The sequence below is a fragment of the Garra rufa genome, chromosome 19, assembly GCF_049309525.1.
Source record: "Garra rufa chromosome 19, GarRuf1.0, whole genome shotgun sequence".
In the NCBI taxonomy this organism is placed as follows: domain Eukaryota; kingdom Metazoa; phylum Chordata; class Actinopteri; order Cypriniformes; family Cyprinidae; genus Garra; species Garra rufa.
The window spans coordinates 16,380,392-16,405,401 of record NC_133379.1 but is presented as its reverse complement, the minus strand read 5'-3'; the positions used below and the strand labels follow the sequence as shown (position 1 = coordinate 16,405,401).

The 25,010-nt window shown below is 37.9% G+C and overlaps 1 protein-coding gene across 1 annotated transcript in view; it reads right to left on the bottom strand.

Annotated features, from left to right (window-relative positions):
• Positions 1–803: 803 nt before the first annotated feature.
• Positions 804–25,010, bottom strand: part of LOC141291976 (uncharacterized) — a 96,219-nt gene continuing 72,012 nt past the window's right edge. Inside the window, exons 3-4 of the mRNA XM_073823962.1 lie at positions 6,309–6,344; positions 804–1,024 (exon numbers count right to left, since the gene is read on the bottom strand). Coding sequence (XP_073680063.1) covers positions 804–1,024; positions 6,309–6,344 — 257 coding nt within the window. The remainder of the gene's footprint in view (positions 1,025–6,308; positions 6,345–25,010) is intronic.

Below are 25,010 nucleotides of genomic sequence, written 5' to 3'. Positions count from 1 at the left end.
TCCTACATCATCTGCTGGAATGCTACTTTCTAATGAACATGCATACAACAGTTAGCGGAAGCTAGAGATTTACAAAGTTTTAAATATAGTTTTCTTACACAAATGCAACACTTTGCTTCCTTTATTAACCCTTCTGAGCCATGTGGAGCACTTGCACGTACTTTGCGTTTAAAATTTTTTTTGCTTCAAAATCTTGACCACAATTCACTGCCATTATAAAGCTTGGAAGAGCCAAGACATTTTTAATATCACTCCAATTGTATTCGTCTAAAAGAAGAAAGTCAAGTATACCTACAGTAGGATGGCTTGAGGGTGAGTAAATCATGGGATAATTTTCATTTTGGGTGAACTTTCTCCTTACGTCTTTTGAGATGTAAAAATAATAACAGTATGTTCGTTCCTCTAGTTGAGCTTTACACATAGTGGGAGGCTCTGTGTTAAAGATATTTTGCACTTAGAAGGCAAAATGTTTCCAAACTCTACAGAAATACATGTTTAATGGTGCTTATTTGGTGCCGACTTGACAGATTCAACAGTCTGTGCATCTAGAGAATCCTTAATGAATTCAGGCAAGAGAGAATTCCAAAACATTCCAGTAGTGTGGGAACGATGCTGGTGTCCAAAAGAACATTCTTGTGAAATAAGTTTATGCGGTGGTCTGCAATCTACCATCATCAGTTTTGAGTTATTGGCAGACGATTTCAGCTATACAAAATCACGCGGTATACACTGACAAAGCCGAATCATGCCCTTGATGGAAAACGCAGGAGTTCATGGTGAGGTCAAGCTCATCCAGTAACCCTTTATGGAGTGTCAAAAGCATCACATGTAGACATCTGGGTTGCTATTTCCTGTGCCACACAACTTCCCTCGCTCTTGATCAGCGCAATGAGCATAATGCACAAGACAGTCATTGGCATGTCTTTCCGCACTGATGCCTGAGGGATGTGATAGTAGGAGTGGAATGTGACACCGAATGGATCTGGAGACACGAGCGGAGCTGCTGGGAGAATCCAGATCTTCTCTGTACAGGATCAGAGAGCCAAATAAACAAGCGATACTCCTACAAATGGCTGTGGTGATAAGAGTGCTTTTTTGTCAGTCACACGGCCATGAGGGAGATTTGATCCGACTCTGTCATGGTGAATAGAGGAAAGGAGATTCCCACTGTGTCAAGTTCAGGTCACCCAGAGCCCTGCGGCAAGAGAGCAGCTTTTTATGGACACCAGGCTGTGTGTTTTGGAGGTTGTCGGGCCTCCCATCAACCAGCCAAAGTCATCACACACAGAACAAAGACACAGTTCTTCTCTTCCGACAATGTGTTTGAAAATGTGTGTATATATGGACCGTACATGAGGTCCGTTCTTGTTGTTATACAGTTAGCACGTCATATCTGCTTTGAGATTACTTCCAGTCTCTGCATACCGAGCATGATGTGATTAATTTGGTCCATTAGTACTCATCTTGCATGATAATATACATTAACTCGACAGTAAAACTGAAGATGAACATAGTGAGCCTGCCACTGAATGTACTGGACCACCAGAGCAGCAGCGCTATGGCAGAGAAAAACAACTCCCTTATTTACTGCCACCACCCACCCAATAATTAATCAGAAATGGGCCGTTGCGTTACGCATAAGGTTTCCAGATACAGAACAATCTACTTTATATCGCATACGAGGGACTATAAAAGCTGTTTAATAGACCAGAGATGTCTGTAAACAGAGCTGCAGAATACATTTTGCAAGTGTAAAACATTGTCTTAAAGCCTGGTTTGCAAGACAATTACATTTTCTTAATATGATGATATGTTCATAGCTCCAGGTAGGAGCAGAGAAAACTTTAGGAAGCTGTTTTTCTTGAAAAGCCGATTATACTTGACTATTTCATAAAACAACACACTTATCAGGCATACCATTATGACCGTGTTCCTAATATTGTGTTGGTCCCACTTTTGCTGCCAAAACAGCCCTGACCCAAAACATGGACTTCATTAGACCCCTAAAGGTGTGCTGTGCTATCTGGCACCAAGATGTAAGTAGGAGATCCTTCAAGTCCTGCAAGTTGCGAAGTGGGGGCTCCATGGATCAGACTTGTTTGTTCAGAACATCCCACAGATGCATTGATTGGATTGAGATCTGGAGGATTTGGAGGCCAAGTCAACACCTTAAACTCGTTGTTGTGCTCCTCAAACCATTCCTGAACCATTTTTGCTTTGTGGCAGGGTGCATTATCCTGCTGAAAGAGGCCATAGCCACCAGGGAATACTGTTTTCATGAAAGGCTGTAACAATGATTAGGTAAGCGGTACGTGTCAAAGTAACATCCACATGGATGGTAGGACCCAAGGTTTCCCAGCAGAACATTGCCCAATGCATCACACTGTTTCCGCTGGCTTGCCTTCTTCCCATAGTGCATCTTGGTGCCATGTGTTCCTCAGGTAAGCAACGCACACGCACCTAGCCATTCATGTGATGTTAAAGAAAACATGATTCATTAGACCAGGCCACCACTGTTGGCTCTTTCGGCGGTGGACAAGGCACAGCATGGGCACCCTGACTGGTCTGCGACTAGCTACAGTAGCTCGTCTGTTGGATCGGACACAGGCCAGCCTTCGCACCGAACATGCATCAATGAGCCTTGGCCGCCCATGACCCTGTCGCCAGTTTACCACTGTTCCTTCCTTGGACCACTTTTGATAGATACTGACTAGGGGTGGGATGATACAGGTAATTCACGATTCAATTCTGTGGCGATATGTAGCCCACGATAATGATAATATCACGATTCGCGATATCTACGATATTCAATATATTGGAAGAAATTTCATCAACGATATATCACGATATATGTGACTGAAAAAGAAAAAAATACCCATAAAAAGGCAATCTTATGCATTTATTAATGCCAACATTTCCAACATTGTGCAAAGAAATATGCATTTGCATAATAACTCACTGCCTCCTGGTCTTGTGTAAATGTAAACACTGTACAGCTAGACAGATAAAAGTGCATGAACATTAAAAAACAACATGAACATTAATTAACATGTGTAATCCATGATACTGAAATGTCAGTAGTAAGTTACTGTAAAGTGCTTTATGTTAACCTGGACAGTGGACACATCAAGGCATATTCTTCTTGAGGAACACTAACTGATCAGCATCAGTTAGCAGCAACTAGCAGGTGGGTCTTTGATTTGTTTTTCATTATTTTCCTCCATTCTTCTCGCTTCTCTTTTTTCTGCGCTTCTTCTCTGTTGTTGTTAGTTAACTTGTGTTCTTCACTGGCCGCTGCTTCTGCCACTTTACCCCTATTTACTCGAACAGCGCCCCCCGCAAACAGAATGGTAGATAATGGGTAGTGATCATTTTGTGTAAAATAAAATATCGATATTGGCCGTTAGTGTATCGATTATTTATTGCGACAGAGAGCACAACAATATATTGCAATATCGATTTTTTTTCCCCACCCCTAATACTGACCACTGCAGGCTGGGAACACCTTTTGGAGATGCTCTGACCCAGTCGCCTAGCTATCACAAATTGGCCCTTGTCAAACATTTTGAGGACAAAATGTCAACATGTTGTCTAAAATATCCCACCCACTAACAGGTGCCGTGGTGAAAAGATTTTAGTGTTATTCAGTTCACCTGGTCATAATGTTATGCCTGATCGGTGTATATATGAAGTAGATAACCAGCCCAGCATAAATTCAGCAAGCTAGTTCTTTAGCTTAGCAAGTAGCATGTAATACTACTACTACTAAGCAATCTCCAATAGACTCGATCAGCAGCTTTAGTTTCCGCTTTATCCTATGATATGTTGACAGCATGTAAATCATCAATGAATGAGTGGCGCCAGGTTTGCCTTTGCCGGCCTTGCTTCTGTATCCCATAGGCAGGCATCCATAGTATTCTGGCCTTTGGTAAGCGGTGATTGTCCGGTGATGGTCTTGCTAACTGTGATCAGTGCCCAGTGGCAATATTGGCCAAAGGCCACGTGGTGGTGAGGCAGAGAACTTCTTTGTTTAGATTTGGTCATGATAGTACATTTTTAATATCTGATGTAAGCATCTTTGTTGGAAAACATTTAGCCCTGTAGTGATCGCTGCGGACAACTTTCACGTTTCACTACCTTAGATGGCCATCAGGATGACAAATGACTGTAGGAAGCAGATCTTCATGTGCATAGCGATGGTTGCTGATCTCCAGATGGGCATTAGTCATCACATGGTTTCAGATGCTTTTCCAATTTGTCACGAGGAATCCTTGTCCAAGCTGCCTTCTGAGTTTATGGCACTGCTGAGGTACGTAAAGTAATTGTCTTCTTCAAGTTGTTACTGACCAACAAGGACGTAGCTGACACAAAGTATTTGAATGTGTGATGATATTCTTAAAATAGATTTGATAGATAGGAGTTATATTAGTTAAAAGGACATGTTCATTCATTTTTTATTAGATAAGTGACCATAGTTGTTTGGTACTTTATACGGTATGCGTTACTACCAGGTCAGATCCCCTTTTGCCTTAGTTCCACCTTAATTCTCCATGACATAGATTCAGCAAGGTGCTGGAAATATTTTCCATGATGCAAATCTCCCATTACACCAAAGATGATCTACTGGGTTGAGATGTGGTGACTGTGGAGGCCATTTGAGTATGGCAAACTCACTGTCATGTTCAAGAAACCAGTTTGACATGATTTGAGCTTAGTGACATATTATCCTACTACAATTAACCATCACAGGATGGGTACACTGTGGTCACAAAGTGAAGGACATACTCAGGTAGGCTGTGTAGTCTAAACCGTTGATACCAGACAGGATGAATCCATGCTTTCATGTTGTTTACACTAAATTCTGACTCTACCATCCAAATGTCACAGCAGAAATCATGACTCATCAGGCCAGGCAACATTTTCCCAATCTGGCACCAACAAACATGCCACATTCAAAATCACCTAAATCACCTTTCTTACCTATTCTAATACTCGTTTGAACTTCAGAAGATTGAATTGGCCAAGTCTACATGCATTGAATTGGCTGATTAGATATTTGTGTTATATATATAACTGAGACAGGCTAGATCCAGAAGAATTGTGGCAACATCTCCAAGACACTTGAAGGCACCTACCTACAAAGCTACATGAAACAAAAGCTAATAGAAGTTAATTGTTAAAAACTATTTATGACGTTATTTTATGAAAACATCCTTCTTTTACACCATTTAAATACAAGTGCCTAAAACTATTTAAAGTACTGTAGCTTTATAGAAAGTTTTTTTCAAGTGTCTTGGAGATGTTGTCACAGTTCTTCTAGATTTAATCAGTCTAATTTTTTTCTACTTCTTCATGTCATCCCAGTATATTTTTATTCGTGTGGAACTGCATCTGATTTTATAGTTTTATTATTATGGACAGACTGCTTATTTTTCCACAATACAGAAAGCCAAATTGAGAAAGCTGCACAAAAAACATACTCACTAGACTACAATTTATTTTCAATGACAGGGCGAAATCTGCTGCATACAAGTGACAGGAAAAATACTTTTGGGAAAACGCTGCTTGTTGGCTTGTTTCAAGGTCTAAAACTTTTTATCATTTTTTTTTTTAAATATCTATGGACAAATAAATCAGAACCCATTGTCACTGCAAATGTGGGTAATCTCTGTACAAGCACAGCATTGATTTAAAATACTTTAGTCAAATATAAAATTCTGTCTCTGGAGTTTGGAACAGGGGCAAAGCCGACTGATACAAAATGTACAATAAGATGATGTACTCTACATAATGTTTACAAATGCTAGTGGACAAAGTACTGTACCCTTTAAATGACTGTGAGGCATTGATTCTGTTTGGGTTAAGCATTCTACATATGCAGCTACATCATAATTCTGATCATTTTTGCAACTTCAAAGCTCTCTCAGGTTTCTGAGGTTAGAAGATCAGCCGTAATACAAACAGCATGCTGGGAAAATGACTGAAGACAAGCAGAACGTCTCTCTTCAACCCCCACCGATCAATGTGATAGAAACGTCACCATGTCTACTATAGAAAAAAGGCTTTTTCCTAAACGCATAATATGAACGGACATTTCCATCTGTTCAATGGTTCCTCAAAGAAATACAAATCATACATGACATGAAAAATGAAAGGTCTGGAACACATGAGAGGATCCTGACAGTCTTCATCCTGGAGAACAGCTGAAAGTCACTCTGCATTTGTTTTGCTGTAATTTTAGGTTAGGTCCAGGTCATTTTTAAACTATGGGATGTGTAGAAATGTGTGTGACATGTACAGGTACTCACCAGGGTTGCCTTTCCTTCCCCGTTTTCCTGGAGGACCTGTGAAAAGAGGGCAACAGAGTGTCAATTGTGGCTGATTTTGATTGGTCAATGACCACTATAGCTGTGGTCAAATTAGAGAATGTCCACACAGAGGTCATTGTCAAATCAAGCAGCTTTCTGTTGGTCAATGTGGCAAATTCACTTCACAAATTCACAAACTTGAACATAAGTGAAATCTGCATGGGGAACTTTGAAATTTCGTCAAGGTAAATATGACCCATTAAGTTGTATATGTGATATACTCTTGTCTTTGACAACAGGTTGGGCAGTTATCACTGATCCCTTCCTCAATGTGAGAGGAACACATCCTTTTCCACAAGCTGGGCTGATAGTTCTGGTGGAAACTTCCCCAGGAGTGTCCACCTCCCAGATAAGAAAGCTGGGAAAAGACGCCTTGTGATAGACACAAGGAAATACAATCTTTGCAGTCCCCTTCTGCAGCATAATAGTAGCCAAAAATGACATCATATAGGTCCAGCCAAACAAACACAATGACTCACAATGATTCTCACAAAGTAGAGTAACAGAAACAAGCGAAAATAGAGAAAGGCTGAATTTAGCAGATCCCAGAAAAGGAAGCTCTGAGAAAAGCTGGATTACATTTACACATTTGCCATTTGGTTTGAGCTACAGCAAAATACTACAAAGTTTGTGTGTATTGCAATAATTGAAATACAATTTGAAATTCTAAAAGTTTTAGACGAGGGTGTCCAATCCTGCTCCTAGAAGTCCAATGCCCTGAAGAGTTTAGCCTCAACCAGCTCTAACATACTTGGCTGAAAGTTTCTGGAAGTCTGAAGACCTTGATTAGATGGTTCAGATGTGTTTAATTAGGCTTGGAGCGAAAGTTTGGAAACCCCTGGTCTAGACAATATAAATTTGAAATTTAAGATGCCATCCCTAGAACAAAGTGAATAGCAGAATTACTTGCTTTGTTAAATTTGAGACCATTTAACAAAAACATTTTTCATAATCAGAAGCTGCAAAACTACTAATGCTTCTTTTTAGGAAGCAGCAGCATTTTAGGTACATCTTCTTCTTTTCTTTCCTAGAGATTTATATATACATTGGCCTATAGGTAACACAGTTGTGCATACAGTAAGTTGGACAAACTATAAACTATAGTGGGCCAAAAGTGACTTGAGTCCATTTTTCAGCTGTGTGTGAGTTTGTGACATTTTCATAGCTCTGTGTCTCATCTACACGGGCAGAGCTCTTCTGGGCCCTTCTGGATTTATTTTCTCCACTGGGATGTTATGCATCAAATTGATCAAGTTGTTGGTAAGTGAACTACGGCATTTCTCAATTTGCCAAACAACTGGGTGCAATAAAGATGTTTTCCCCTTAGATAATACTGTACACATTGTTCCTTTGATGAAATTAAATTATTCTAATACACACAAGCTTTTATTTGTAGGAAAAAGACATACCTCAACCTCAAACCTTTGTAGGCCCCTGTGTTAAAAGGTGAGGCATATGAGATTAATTTATACCTCAAATCAAATTTGATTATATTACAACGTCTCTAGGTTTGCAACCATGGTGAGTAAGATATTTGTCATCACATCACGCGAATACACTATTTGGTGCTGATTCACACAAAAGAGGAAATGATGGTCTGCGAAAAAATGTTTCATGAACTGAATGACTGACAGCCGTAATGTCTGGTTTTGAATATGTGAGTGTCATATGGAAGACATTTTGCACACTCTGCTCTATGATCTGTGGTAATCTATACCAACACCCTTATAATGTCTCGCATAAACATCGGCTCCCCTCCACAGGGCATGAGCTGGGCGTGGGAGATTTATCACAGGGAAAAGCTGGGTCAGGCACTTTTTAGCTTATGCATCTTTAACTGTTGAAATTACCCTTGCCAAATATGCTTGGAGGTACAGCTCATTTCCTGTTCTCCTAATTAAAACCACAATAATGCGTATCAACAAGTTTACATTAAAACCCAAAGTCCATTAACCAAAACATGCTGGTTTGCAAAACAGACAAAGTAAGAATTTAAACATCTCAAAATAAACAATTAAGCCTGATTACTAAACATGGTTGTGGACAATTATAGCTTACTCATTCCAATTCAATGAACTTGTGCTTGATCATTTGTAGTACACTCTTACAACTGCATCCATTATACAAGTATACAAAATAAATCCTCTTTTAGTGAAAACAGAAGAGAGATTTTAGTTTAAAACCTGATGTCTGATCCAAAAGCCTATTAGGCCCTTTTGATACTAGTAACAGCTCTTCAGAGATGCACTACAAATGCACTCGTTCATCCTCTAACCTCCAGCACGCTCCCGGAAAAGCCTCCTCATACATCAGTCACAAACATAAGCTTTTGTCTGTGTGACAGGTTTCACAATCACTAAGGCCCCTATATTAGCAACCAATGGTGCTTTATCTAATCCCAGACTATCAAAATGTAGACTTCATCAAGTGCACTTCTGCACTTATATACAAACCAACAGTAAACCAAACATTAACTAGTATGATTGAATTTATGAAAAATTTCAGCAAAGCAGAATCTCTTTGCAGAAAATTGCCCCCTATAACTTTAGTGCACTATTTAAGGGCACAATATCAAGTGCACTCATTTCATCCCACAATGTACCTCAATCCACCTTATTTTTCAATGCGGAAATAAGATGTTTTCCGTGTGCGAGACTTCCGCTATATTAGCAGCGGTACAGTATTTACAAGAAAAATGGTAAAATAAGAAATTAAAAAGTGTGTTTATAATTAAGACAATACATTAAAATAGTATGGTAACACACCCGAGTTTGCAATATCAAGCAGCCAAATTAGCTAAAAATAGCTGGAAGCGGATGACACTGGAAGCCAGACACATTAAAGGGATAGTTCACCAAAATCCCCAAATTTATAAATGGCTATGCCCACTCTTATGAAAAATAATAATAAATTAAATAACAAGTGTACAATGATGTACTCTTAATGACTATCCACTACTGAATATGCATTCATTGTGAGCATTGGTTTAAATTAATTCTGTGTCTCACCAGAAGATGGCATCCCCAGTATCCCAGCGAACTTTGTGTCTGAATCCGCTCCTATTTTCATTCCAATCTGGTCTCATGACAAAAACGTACCTCTGGCATCTTTGTCACTAGATGCACAATACGTACCACCACGTTTCGTCAAATATTCAATGTAAAATGTCCACTGGATGGCGCTAAAAGTGTGTTCTTTTCCCCCCGGAAAAGATGAACGTACATATGGTAAGTTTTATGCGATGTTGATTTAGAGCTGCGCAATTCTGGATAAATTGAGAATCATGATTTTTTTTTTTTTTGTCTCAAAAAGAGATCACGATTCTCCCACGATTCTGAACGAAATAAAATAATGTGTGACAAAATATTAATTGCTACAGTCTATTTAAAAGTGTTTAGTAGATTTGAATGAATTATTAAACATTTTAATATATAATATATGTATTTAAGATATAATATATTAAATACACCAATTTTTATATTAAAATTATATAACATACAGTGTTTTAAATTAATGATTCAATGACTCACTCATAAATACATTACTTGTTTAATTAATAGATAAATCAGCATTTTTGAACTAATCTCTTGAATGAATGATTCAATGACAAATACATTTTTTAACAGTCACTTGTTGCCACCAAGTGGCAAAATTATGCAATTGACACAAACGTTATTTGAAGCGCCATTTACTTTCAAAAGATGACTTGCTCTGAATTGAGCACTATTATAGACGCCAATGTTTATATCAGAACTATAAACTTTCATCCCAGTATTTCTGACACAATATGAATGATGAAGAGATTCGTACCCAAGGATTCCACATCCTAAGTCCAATTCCGTGCCATTTGAGCTATCGAGTTAGCTTGTTATGTCAGGAAAGCAAACATGTGGTTCTGTAACCATAACTGTGTACGAAAACGATTACAAGTGCTTGCTGTTTTACTGCCTTTAGTGTTAATTTCTGTTGGAATGTTGTCATTAGACAGTAGGGTTGGGCATCGATAACCGGTTCCAACTTGGAACCGTTTAAAAATAACGATGCCATTGGAATCGTTTATAAAATTTGTTTTCGATTCCGATCATCGGTTCCAAACACGCAAGTTTTGGTTTCCATTGTGGCCACCGTATTTCTGGAAATGCTTGCCGCGCGCTTGTTCAGTTGCAGCTATGGAGCACGGTAAGCGGCGCTCAAAAGTGTGGCTTTATTTCACACTAAGGGTGTGGTGTACTCACACTAGGCAGTTTGAACCGTGCCCAAGTGCGTTTGACCACCAAAGCGCGGTTCGTTTGACTAGTGTGAGTGCTCGTTTAGCCGGCCCTGGCCCGCTTGGAAGAGGTGGGACGGTAAAGTTGGACTCGGGCGCGGTTAGCATGCAGTGTGAGCGCTAACCGTGCTGGAGCACGGAACAGGACGCGTGATGTCGCGTTTTTGCGAGGTAATCAGCGTTTTTATAGTCCATAATCAAAGCTGCAAAGTCCTTGCTGCACTTCAGCTGGTACCTTGCAAACCTCCTCATACAAGCAGCACGATTGCGCGAAAATTTTCGTGCCACAAATGCGATAGACATGTTTAACGATAGGCTGTGGACAACCGCGGAACAAACGACTCAAAATTACTATCCACAAAGTAAAAGAGCGATGGACTAAATTGCGTTCAGCGAGAGCGCGCTCTTCCTGTGTTTTTACATGCAACACATGTGACAAAATGATATCTTGCACGGGAGGATGCACTACGAATATAACGAAACACCTACGCCTGCATGATGTACAAATTAAGGGGTGTAGCCTGTTTGACGTGCTGCGCAGGTCCACTGTCTCGTCATGCACAGAGAGTCCAGACCAGGGTGCAAGTTCTGCATATATAAATCTGTTTTTGGGCTGGTGCAGAGGCATTCCTAATTTTCTCCTACATGGGCTGCAGCTCCTAAAACTAAAACTCATATTGAATCAAAATAAAATTATCCTCTGTGAAATCAAATGAGCCTGTGACATGTTTTGACTCAGCCCACAAAGAATCGGAATTGAGAATCGAAAAGAACCGAAATCGAAAGGAAGAATCGGAATCAGAATCAGAATCGTTCAAATCAAAACGATGCCCAACCCTATTAGACAGTCTCTTGTTTTGTTTTTTTATAATTGGTTGAGTGAATGATTCAAAGAATCAATGTTTCTGAGGGACTGTTACTGCCGTAACAATGTAAAACTACAGAAAAAGTCACCAAAATTACTACCTAATGCAAAGATTTAAAGCTACATCTGTTTCATTAAGTGAAATATCAACAATGAACCTGAATCGGACCTTCAGAATTAGTATTTGACTATGAATCTCATCAAAGTCACACACAAAGCATTTGGGTCATTCACATTTTCTGCAGCTACAGCCAGTTACTGTAAATCCAGCAAGTTAATGAAATCCGGCACGTTCATGCAAGACATTTCCTTCGCAAATGCTTTGAGACCAACATGAGTGTACTTAAAAAGGTACCAGCCCTTGATAACATTTACACCTAGCTTTCAAAAAGATTTAACTTTAATTAATTCCTTAACACTTTGATTGCAAAGTATTGTCAGGTGCTTGGATAAGGGCTTCAGCCCTCCATCAGTGTTGTATTAGGAGCAGCCAGAGAGTATGTAATTAAGGGGGTCTTTTATTCTGAATTCCTCTGGCATTAATTGAACAGGTGTTATATGTTAAGACGTTAATTTTTAACACCAGAGAACAGGCTCATTTGGCAGTAAGGGTGTGAAAAGAGGGAGGAAAAGCCGTTAATTGCCCCTCGTTATTCACCCACCCACCCAAGATCAAATTCAGACCAGACTCAGATGAAGACGGCTGATCCACATCTTAAGATATCAAGGCTCCGCTAAAGACCACTGCCGCCAACACCAACCAATAGTCTCAATTGCTACAACAGAATTGTTCTCTTGTTGAACCACAGATGTGCTTTTAACACCTGAATATGAAACTGTTTTTCTTGGTTATACTAAAAAACAGCAACGTTACAGAAAATGTACATTAAGTAAACAGTGGGGGGTTATTATGTAATGAAGCATTTGTGATGGCAGCGTAGTGGTAGTACACTTTTTTAAAACATTCTATTTTTGATCTACTGGGGGAAAAAATCACATCATCTGATTCATAAAGCACATTGTTCAAAAAAATAAAGTTAAACAAAGATCAAAGACTAGGATGAAAACCATGACTAAATTAACCCGTTAGGCCTTTCTGCAAAGAATAGAAAACTTAAGATTTATTCAACAGTGATGGCAGATGTTCAAAGCACCTCTTTCATAAGATCTGCCTATGGAATATATAGGGCAGGGGTGTCCAAACCTGTTCCTGGAGGGCCAGTGTCCTGCAGAGTTTAGCTCTAACCAGCTCCAACACATTTTTCTGGAAGTTTCTAGCGAGTCTGAAGATATTGATTAGTTGATGGTGTGTTTATGGTTGGAGATGAACTCTGCAAGACAGTGGCTATGCAGGAACAGGTTTGGACACCGCTGTTCTAGGGTGTATTTCTATTATGTAGTATTATGATGTCATTAAAAGCTTTATAACACATGGAATAGTGAGCATGGTTTGATTGTGAATTGGAAATACTACTTGGATGGCAAACAATAGAACTCAGGAATCTGCACTGTAAAAAAATGTTGATGAAGCAATTTTGACCCAAAAATTGTTTGTAAATTTCTCAAATAATTACAAAGAAACAGCAAGTAAACAACTGAATTAAATTTTATAGTAGAAAGTTAATTGGATTTTAAATTGGAAACCGAAATAGTATTTTTTGTGAATTTAGATGCATTAACTAGAAAAATTGTTAATTGTTTTTTTTTTTTCAACTTTTTAGGGGCCAAGCACTGAAGGTGCTTAGGCACCTATTGCATCTGTTGGCGTTCTTATTATTCTGCTTCTTCTTCTGTACAAGTCGATGGCAGTCCATTGAACCGCTTGCAGGAAAGTTAAGAAATGTAACAGACGGATAAAGGATAGTCTCAACATTAATCATAGCAAGTTTGGAGTTTCTGACTCAAACTCTCTAGTGCCACCACTTGTCCAAAGTTTCACTCATGTTTATGCTAATAACTTTTGAACCATACGGTCTAGAAGGAAAATTACAGAGGAAAAAGAGAGAAACATTTCCTCTGAATTCTTGGCTCATGTCGATTCAAATCGACTCCAAGATGTAAAATTTATATGGTCAAGTTTTTGCTATTTTTAAAAACCTGAAAAAATATATATTTTTTAACTTGTTTTCCAACATTGGCTCAGATCATCTTAAGAGCATGTTGGTGAAAAAAATATGGAATTCAAGTTGATTAGCCAAACCGTTTTCGAATAATGCGTAAATGAATTCAATGAAGATTGACGCAAAAATTGATGTGAAGCTATTTTGGCATATTGAGACCAAACTTGGTTTGTATTATAATAACCATGACCTGAGGCTACCTGCCCAGTTTCGGCGCAGCACCACGTAGTGGTCAGGAGATATGAAAAATTATTATTTTTGCTTATAACTTTAGATTCGGTGCAGCACCGAGTTGAACCATACCCAATTTTCCCATATTAGCCATTTCGAATGTCGGCCATTACATTTTTTTTTTGTAAAATGCTATATTTTACAAAAACATTGCCATATTGTTAGGAAACTCGGTATGTGTCTTTGGCACCATGCTCTGACAGTACTCAAGTACAGTATAGTTATAAAGTAGTTATAAAGTTATAAAGAAATTAAAACATTTATGTAACATTTGATTAAATTAGCCTATTGTAATAAAAGTTCTCAATATATTCCATGGGTCATGCCGAGAACATAGATACCAATTTTGCCACAGTCAGCCGAACTTCCTCTCTATCATTTTGATTTATTTTGAAAACCTACTTTTTAGAACTCCTCCTAGACTATTGGTCCAATTTTCACCAAATTTGGCTCAGGTCATCAAAAAATGATGGATTTCATGTTGATAGACAAAAGCGTTTTCGTATAGCACTGCAACAAATTTGAGGCATGATGCCAGACTACATCTGAGGCTGTATCTCTGCAAAGCTTTGACATACTGACACCAAACTTTGTGTGTGCCATTGTCACCTCACACAGAACACACCACATCGATTTGATAACAGCATCACCTATTGGTTAAAAGTGATAAGCCATTAAATTATGTTACTAGTGGTTGTATTTATGTATTTATGGCTTTTAATGGCTAATTGCTGCAGTTCGGCCACTCAGTTGCTGCTTGCAGCTATATTGAGAGGGTGCTCGCTGCAGAGCCATATGGGAGGAGCTGGAGCTCCAGCTCCCCCTCGCTGGAGGTAATGGGTGGAGATAGACACCTAACCACACCCTAACCCTACCCCTTACCCTATCCCTAACCTTAACTCCACCCATTTGTTCACTCAGAGGTGGAGCTGGACATCAAGAGAGGTGGAGCTGGAGGCCATTTGGCTCTGCAGTGAGCAGTACTTGGCTATATTTTTATTTGTAATGTTTTTCATAGGAATATTAATCAATATGCATTCACGAACAAATACATTTGTAATATGATTTTGAAGTACCATTTCCATGGTAATCCAGTGTCAGATTTTAAAGGATCTATTTTGAAGTTATAAACTTTCAATTGATATATAATTTATGATAATTTCTAAAACATGGTAGGGAAAAAGGTAACAAATAAGATCTATGGTGACTAAGGTCAGAACTTCTGTTATGATATCGATTTTTGAAGTGCACTCTTGTCATAAATTAATCTATTACTGTTGTTACATATATTTGTAACAAAACACAGTGGTAAAATATCTATTTGGGAGTCTTAAATCTTTCCAACAATATATAGTTTGTCATGATTAGATTAGGATTTAATTGTAATATAGTGAAGTAAACTTGGGCGTCCCTCTGAGGGGACAAGTGACAGTTAAAAGGTTAAAAATAATGTTCTCTAAAAATAATCTTTCTGATATATTTGACCAGATATTTTGATTATACAGTCTGTATCGGTATGTCGTTATGTTTACACTTATAATGGTCTTATCAAGCTCAGTATGGGAATAAAAAAACAGTAATATTTTTGTTACAGAAAAAAAATGTTGGTTTTGGCACTAAGCAAAAATACTGGTGATGTGGTGCATTAGCTAAGGCTGTTATAATGCATAACTGAACTGATCTTCAAGCCTTTAACCCCATGATGAACCCCTGTAACCCAGTGATCTGCTGTATCTCTCTCCTTGGAAGAACTCTAGTGCAGATATGTGTCTCCACGGCCCTCTCTTCCTGCTACTGTCTACAGCCATCTCTCATGATAGATAAAAGACAATAAATCAAGTCTCTGCCTAGACTTTTTATTTATGGGGGTTATAAATGGATATCAAATGCTCAGAGATTTTGCATGGAGCACGTTCTAGAGAAACACGTTTAACAAGAGAGCCATGGTACTGATTTTGATTTAATATGATCCATATAAGCTATTCAGCTGCAGTTACACGTGGTTAAAGAACTGCAACAATGAATCAGTCAAGTGATTATAGTGTGCAGTCTTTCCCGAACTCCTCTAAGAACATATGAAAAAAACAAACCGCAGAACAGATGAACTGATACTTTTAAACAACTCAAAGCAAATCTAATCAAGCACAATTAGGTTCACCCCTAGATTTGTGCATGTTATGACGAAAATGTCAGTTGCACTTGCCTGTGAACATCTCACAGCTGTGGCACCTTAAGTGACACCTAAACACTTTTAAATATTTCTAGTCAAAATAGCTTTTCTTTTAGAGTTTTAGTGTAAGTCTCAAATTATACAATTAAATGCTAGCACAAGTCTACAATCCTCACCAACTGATGTAAAACACACTCAAACAATACTTCATATCAATTTGCTTTCCAAAAACCACAATTATTTTTATTGAAGAAATTTATCATAAAAAACTGGACTCAAGTCAGCTGAAATGGCTGCCTCATCCTTAACAGCTGTCCTTAACAATAGCTGTCTTAGTTAAACACAGAAAGATTGCAGTGCAGAATATACAACTACAGAAAAACAGTGTGCTTTTATTCTCTGCTCATTGTTTCAAATAACCAATGTGGTTGGAAGGAGTCTGGGCTGCTACAATCTTATCATAATCGTTAGCGTATGGCCTCAAGAGGTGAGTGGCAAACGGTTTTATAGCCTGATCTTTTGAGACACGCTTTGCTAAAAAAATTTAATTACAGGCAACACACAACCTGACTTATTCTGTGTGAGATGTTGTTTGTTTTGCAACTCACAGACAGAATATGACATTTATTATAAAATAATCATCCACAGACAGGATCATACCACAAGATCTGGTCTTACTTTACTACTAATAATGTAACCTGAGTGTCAAAGTACATAGTAATGTGTACGGCACGCACTGAAATGTGTCAGTTCCTGGCACAGAGTTTATTTATAATGCATTGCCAAAACAGCACAATGGTATCTGTATTACAGAATACATTATGTTTGGCTATAATAACTGATTTGGAACAAGGTTGGATTCAAATTAAGCTTTATGGCATTGGATTGGAATAAACAGCTCATTTGAGCTGATGAGCAACAGGATTTGATTTTGACACCCTGGTGTTTCACATCAAAGAGCCCCTGCAAAGATTGAGCAGGAAGGTATGAGCGACTCTGGGTTTACAGTAAATGCTCTTGATTTAGTGACCATAAAGCTCTGATGGGGTGAAAACTCCATTATGGATCAAGAGAGACCTACGATAAGGAAAAAACAAGCCTGAGATTAACAGGTGAACTGATGTGCAAAATATAATCAAATAGACTCAATTGGAAAGAGGTTAAAGTCAGTGCACACTGAATTGATCGTTTTGTTATTTAGATTCAAACCAAAGGAGGTAATAATTAGACTTTAGAGAAAAGCAAGACCTAGGTCTTTTAGAAAATTACATTTAATATCCATTTATTAAACTAATCCATGACAGCATTGCTATCCTTTGAGATCATTTAAATCAAAGGCATATTTTTTGTTCTTTTAGGGAATGTGCAGGTTAGAGTTTGTATAGTAGGTGTATCCACAGCTGTATGGTTTACCAATTTTAAGCCAATTTTTTCCTTATTATGGTCAGATTTACTGGAAAGCCTGATAAGTCGTTATGCATCAAATTATATTTCATAAGTACACTAATGAAGCTCCAAGTCTTTTTTGGCTTGCAGTTTTTTGGCTTAACGGCCGAAGGCATCAAAACAAGCTGTCAAATAAAATGAGAGAGATATAAGTGAAAGAAAATATACTGATCTTTTTCTGCCCTTTTTCTTTTGCAAAACAGAGGATCATACCCTTAAATAAATTACGAACGGCACATCTTTGGCAGTGGAGAACACAAACTTTTGTTGAGTTTGATATCATGAAAAGCACACCTGTGATGAACGAGCCGCGCTTGGCCAAATGTTCTCATAAATTTATACAGACGCACATACGGGAGGCAAATCTATTGAGTTTATATATGGAGTAATAATATTTACCTCTGACCTCTCCTGTCACTAATGAGTTCATTATTGAGGGAATAAATGAATGTTAACACACCATTAACATTTATACATTTGGCAGACATTTTTATATGAAACAACTTGTATTGCAATTTGTTTTATCAGTTCATGCATTCCCTGGGAATTGAACCTATGACTTCGCAGACAGGATTACTTTATTAGCATTATTTTAGTTCAAATAGTAGAGCCTAGCACTGGCAACACCATGGTCATGGGTTAGATTTTTGTATTTAGAAACTGATAAAGAACAAAACTATCATGTCATCACATCTTATACTAAGCAGTATCCCTTTAAGAATGAGATGCAATTCATCGAGAGGCCGACAGCAGTCAGAAAAGATGGTTAATATCCGATACCAGTGGCAACTGCATGCTTGTACCCCAGACTCCCACCTGATTTATCTGTTCATTATCATAAGGACCTCTTTTTCTTTGACTACCCTTTAAATCTTCCACAGTTCTGTGCTTTTTCTTAACAATTCAGACCCCTGCGGCATGACACTGTAAAGACGCTGAATATGATATCGTATAGCCTTCATCTTACCGATCATTTCTGGTAGTCCATAAAGGCTGCATTCTTTCTAAAAACCAGCTTTAATGGCACAAGAAACGGGAAATGACAGAGCTGAGGAAATGCAAAGACAGCGTTTGTATTTACTAACGTGGTTCATGAGGTCCTTGGAGGCGGCTTGTTATTCCGAAAATAATGCTATTGTATATAAGAAAGCCTCTTGTGAAGGGAAAATGCACACCAGTTGTGAAAACATTCCCTCTGTTCATTATGCTGGCCACCGGCCGAAAGGCTTTCCTGCAACCCTGGGCTCTAAGCTTGAAGAGAAAGAGAGAGGGGACAACAACAGGCATCTGCTCACCTAAAGTGAGTCTCAAAGCAGGTTACTGGGAGTATTTGGATAGAAACTGAATTTGCTTTATTAACCAAAAATGAAGGTTTTAGAGGAAAACATTCCAGGATTTTTCTCCATATAGTGGACTTCAATGGGGATCAATGGATGAAGGGCTCTACACAACCCCAGCCGAGGAATAAGGGTCTTGATGTAAAAAAAAAAAAATAATGTATATACTTTTTGATCACAAATGCTCCTCTTGCACTAGCTCTGCGATCTACGATTTCACGCATTACATAATCACGTTAGAAAGGTCACATGTGGTTAGTTGTTTGTCTGTGTACTTTGGTTCAAAAAGGTAGGGAAGGCAAAAAACTACATCTCATTTTCTCCTCCAACTTCAAATCATCTGATACACTCAGGACGTCCTCCTATGTCACGCGTGACCTTTCCAATGTGATTACGTAATGCATGAACAGCATTTGTGATTAAAAAAGGATATAAATTTGGAAAATTACAAATTGTTTCACTAGATTCCCTTAATCCTTGGATGGGATCGTGTAGAGCCCTTTGTAGCTGCATAATCCTCACAGTTATGTTCCTTCTTACAGAAAAATGGTATCTGTGAGGATTTCCAGTCAGGTTTTATCTTATATCTCTCTATTAGTGCTGCTGGATCTTAGCACTGCATTTGACACTATTGACCACAACATTCTATTGAATTGACTTGAAAATTATGTTGGCATTAGTGGAAGTGCATTGGCATGGCTCAAATCGTACTTATCTGGCCGCCATCAGTTTGTGGCAGTAAATTAAGAGGTATAACATTGATCACAAGTGCAGTATGGAGTACCTCAAGGCTCAGTACTAGGGCCATTACTTTTTACACTTTACATGTTACCCTTGGGAGATATCATCAGGAAACATGTGTTTTTAGTTTTTTTTTTAAAGGAAAGTTCAGGCCAGATAAAAAAAGCTGACCAGGTGTTTAGCTTTCACTGTTATGCTGATGATACTCAGCTCTATATTTCTTTACGGCCCGTCAAAACATACCAATTTGAAAAACGAACGGAATGCATAGCTGATATAAAACACTGGATGACGAGTAACTCTTACTGCTAAATCCTGAAAAAACAGAGGTGTTAATTATTAGACCTAAAACCTCTGCATGAAATAACCTAAAACACTGTCTAATACTTGATGGCTGCTCTGTCAATTCTTCGTCATCAGTTAGGAACCTAACCCTTATTTGATAGCAATCTTTCCTTTCTAGCATTTGCAAAACCGCATTTTTCCATCTCAAAAAAAAAAAAAAAAAAAATCCAAATTACAACCTATGCTCTCAATGTCAAATGCCGAAACGTTAATTCATGCGTTCATGACTTCAAAGATAGATTATTGTAATGCTTTATTGGGTGGTTGTTCTGCACACTTAATAAACAAACTCCAGCTGGTCCAAAATGCAGCAGCTAGAGTTCTTACTAGAAACAGAAAGTATGACCATATTAGCCCGGTTCTGTCAACACTGCAATGGCTCCCTATTAAACATCATATAGATTTTAAAACTTTGCTGATTACTTATAAAACCCTCAATGGTTTAATTCTGAAGTCAACTAATCCTTTAATTGCATTTGGTGTTTGTGATTAAGGGTAAAGGGACAGTTCATTGAAAAAGAAAAATGTCCTTGATGCAAAAGAAACACAAAAGAAGATATTTTGAAAAATGTTTTTGACTTTTTGTCTATAAAGTACAGTTTTTGTTTAAACTTTGGATTTGACCATTTAGTTTTTTTTTTTTTTTTTTTTTACTTTAATAAACCACCTAATGGGATTTACTTAACCGCTGTCTAGCTCATTCAAAATGATTTCCTCTGACCGCTGGGTCATCGCTACAGGGTCCAAAACAACACTGGATTTTCATTGTTTCGGGAGATAAAAAAAAAAAAAAAACTCAACTTTTTTTTGTGTTCTACAGAATAATCTAGGAGACATGAGGCACATAATGAGTACATGATGACAGAAGTTTTATTTTGTGGGCGAACTATTCCTTTAAGGCTAACTGATGGTGGGGCACATAACACGAAAAGGTTGGGGAACTGTAAGGTCTGCGTGTATCCTCCTGACCTCTAGAGAAGACAGACGCTGTGCATATGTAGACAGACTGGGGGAGATCTCCAGGTTGGGAGGTTCCAGATGGCTCCAGATGTGGCGACCTGGTGTTTTCACAGGCTGTAAACAGCACTCCTATTGGACGGCCCCAGTGTCTGAGACATTTCTGTCACCCAGCTGAACAGACACAGCTAACGCTGATATGAAAGCTGCCCAGAGGGGATCTCAGCAGGGAGGGTGTCATTGTTTAGAAGAACGAAGACGGTGGAGAATGAGCCGGTGAAGACAGATCTCTGGCCCACAGAGGAAAATTAAAGCTGCATATCCTGTTTCTGTGGTCTTCTGCTTTAGCACCCCTAGAGTTCCAGACAATATCAAGACTACGATACGTGTCATATAAATACTCCTTCTTTTGCGGATTATTTCAAGTGGACACATGTACTGTAGATATACAGTACAGAAGAAGGTTATAGTATACGGCTTCTTGTGTGTTTGATGCATGCAGGGAAGTGAATGTGCAAACATAAATATCTTATGGGATGTGTGCATATGTTTTGTGTTTTCAAAGACTGTCCTTAAGAGGTCAAAAGAACCCAAGTGCTCATAACTTTGAGAATAATACTCGCTGACAGCTCAATAATTCTTACCCGTCCATTAGGAATGAAAGATTATTATTGTTATGGCACTATAAAGAGGGCTTATATATGACAACAATATAAATCTTAAAATGAAGATGATATTAAGCAACAGGAGAACGAACGGCTATAAGGAAACATAAACATTTGAGCCACATATGAAATAACAGAGAAGTCAGCAGAAATAGATCATTTACTCACCCTCATGTAATTTCAAACCTGTATAACTATTTATTTATACAAAACAGTACACAATTTTAATATCTGCCATTAATCAGTTATTGGCCATAATATTATCAGCCTGAGTTATACTTTTGTTGCATCCCTAATTACAGCATTACTGTATTTAACAGAATTGGAGATACTGTACATTTATACTGTACATCTCAATACATTTATTTAAGAATATTTAGATCGTTTTACTTGGGGGAAAAAAAAGACTTCTCTTAAACCTAAAACTCTTTCACTTCATTTATGCTGCTCTGCTTTTAATAAGACCCTGTTTGTGATTCATCTCTGTTTCAAGAACATTTTGTTCAAGCACTTCAACCATCAGACAGCAACTCAAACAGTAAGTGAGAGCACTCTTCTATTAGTCAACAGTAAAACAGCCACTTTCAATAGAAATGCTCTCATTCTCTTCTCCTGTGTTTGGCCATGTACCACAGCATGTTTCCTTTGGCACCATAGAGCACAGTTAAGTTTGGAAGTGCATCATTATAGTATTAGAGAAAAATTTGATCTGTATGAGTTACTCGGTTAATAAAGGCATGGGGTGTTGGCATCTTTCCTGGCATTTCATATCTGCTGTATACTTTAAATGATTCTGGGATTGATATTGAACTACAGATTTGATTTATTTTTATTATTATGTATTTATTATTATTTATTTTTTAGATTTTTCAAAGGAAAGATCAGGCCAGATAATAGAAAAGCTGACCTAAGTTTGCATTTTTGTGAATAAAATAGTAGTATTGTGAAATACTGTTACAATTTAAAACAACTGTTGTATATTTTAACGTATTTTAAACATAATTCAAACCTGTGATGGCAAAGCCATTTCTTAAATCTTTAGTGTCACATGATCCTTCAGAAATCATTCTAATATGCTGAATTGGTGCTCAAGAAACATTTGTGCTGCTTAGGGACCATGACATGAGTCATACATTTTTGTTCTGGAAGTGAACCAATCCTTTAAAGGACATGCCCCTTAAAAGAGTAGTTCACTTTCAGATCAAAAATTTACAAATAATGTATTTACCCCCTTGTCGTCCAAGATGTTCATGTCTTTCTTTCTTCAGTCGTAAGGAATTTTTTTTTTTTTTTTGAGGAAAACATTTCAGGATTTCTCTCCATATAATGGATTTCTATGGTGCCCCCGAGTTTGAACTTCTAGAGTTTGAAGCCTCTAAACAATCAAAGGAAAGAAGGGTCCTATCTAGCAAAACAATCAGTTATTTTCTAAAAAAAATTAGATGGGAGTTTTTCGACATACCCTAACTGTCATGAACTGGAATACACAGTTATACATTGTTCACGCAGAGCTAGGCAAGACCAGCATTAGAGATTAAAAAGTATATAAGTTGTAAATTTGTTTAGAAAATAACCGATCGTTTCGCCAGATAGGACGCTTCTTCCTCGGCTGGGATCATTTAGAGCCCTTTGAAGCTGCATTTAAACTGCATTTTGGAAGTTCAAACTCGGGGGCACCATAGAAGTCCATTATATGGAGAGAAATCCTGAAATGTTTTAATCAAAAAACATAATTTCTTCACGACTGAAGAAAGAAAGACATAAACATCTTGGAAGACAAGGGGTGAGTACATTATCTGTAAATTTTTGTTCTGAAAGTGAACTACTTCACTCAGGGTCAGAAAGAGGATTCGAAATAATCATTTTTCCACATATTCATGTTTTTTTGTGCAAAAAAAAAATATACAAACTATAAACATTATAAGTAAACAACAAGGAATATTCTTTAATGAGTATTAACTAAAAAATACAATCAAACAAAATCTTACTGACACCAAACTTTTGAATTGTAGTCTATATATAATATTTTTATGCTATAAACTTTTCCCACTGATCGTCTCTGTCCCAGACTACCTCAGATAACTGTAATTGAGTATGCTTTGCCATTTTAATGGAAGGGGGTTAAAATGATGACATGTAATTGTGGGCAGTTATGTATTGATATCTGTCTGGCGTCAGATTGTTGCAGGAGTGCAGAACGAGAAGACTTTTTAAAATAAATGGTCTTTTTTTACTGAGGAGGTTTTGAGTAGTGAAAGGAACCATTTTCATTGTACAATGGACTCTTTTATCTAAAAGAAAATCAATGAAAACTTGATTCCTCGTGGTATGACCTTTTTTAAGTGAGGTCATACGGATGGAAAACCCACAAAATCTACTGACATAACATACGAAACTGTGAAGAGGCCTTTGTCTTTTTTTTTAGGTAGACGCTTGAAATAAAAAGACTCAAGTATATCAGGATTCACACAAGTTGCCAAGACACATCAAAATGCACCATCACGTCTTGTGGAGAAAATGACGACATACAGTAAATAGTGTGATGTTTTCTGTAATACAGGAAATTTGCTCTATACCACAACAATGTTTTCTTTGGAACAGCTAGTACCTCTTTTCTTTCTCACTCTCTTTCTTGTGCACACAAACACAAATACAGCAGTGGAAAAATATGTCTGACCATATGCAAACTAGATCTGGGATGAGTTGTCCACAGATTCCAAGACGGCCATCTGATCTTCCTGTCTCCTTCAGACACCCCGCTAAGAAATGACAGGCTTTATAATTCAACAACAAATACTGAACGCCCCATAAAAGACCCGAGCGTTTTCTCCGTCTTCTGATTTATTTGGATCTCTGACATCCAGCAAAGCATGAATGAAGCCACATAATGAAGTTTTAGAGGTATGTTTATCTTTCTGAACAATGCCAACTATTGTGTCCTCAAAGACATACTTAAGAATACTGCGTATAATTGTGAAGTATGTTTTCGTCTATGAGCACATAATTGATTTCAGTCCTCTGTGGTTCCAGATGGGAGACAATGGGGTTTGCACCTATCATTGGATCGCATCAAACTGTTCTGGAGAAATGATGGCCTATAAAGTCAACTCCTTCATCTGATTGAAGGGTTTAGAGTGACTGGGGTATTTACATGCATATCAAAAGACGACAGCTCATGTGCACTAATAACATCAGAGTGATGCAGACGAATCCAGCCTGATATTGTAAAGAAAATGCTTTTGAAAACAGGCTTTGAACTGACTGTTGATGACTGTGGCATCAACATATTTTAGCAACAGAGTTGCTATGAAGAGGCCCCTGTAAAAGGGAAATTATTCTGGACTCCAGATGGACCAACACAAATATGTAATACACACACCGAAGCAGAAATTACACACATTCAAGTTATGTGAGCAAGATCTTACTGCTGCAGTTTGTGCTATCAATCTTACCATTGGTTTATTTTTAATTGCATAATTGCAGAGCCTAAAACATACA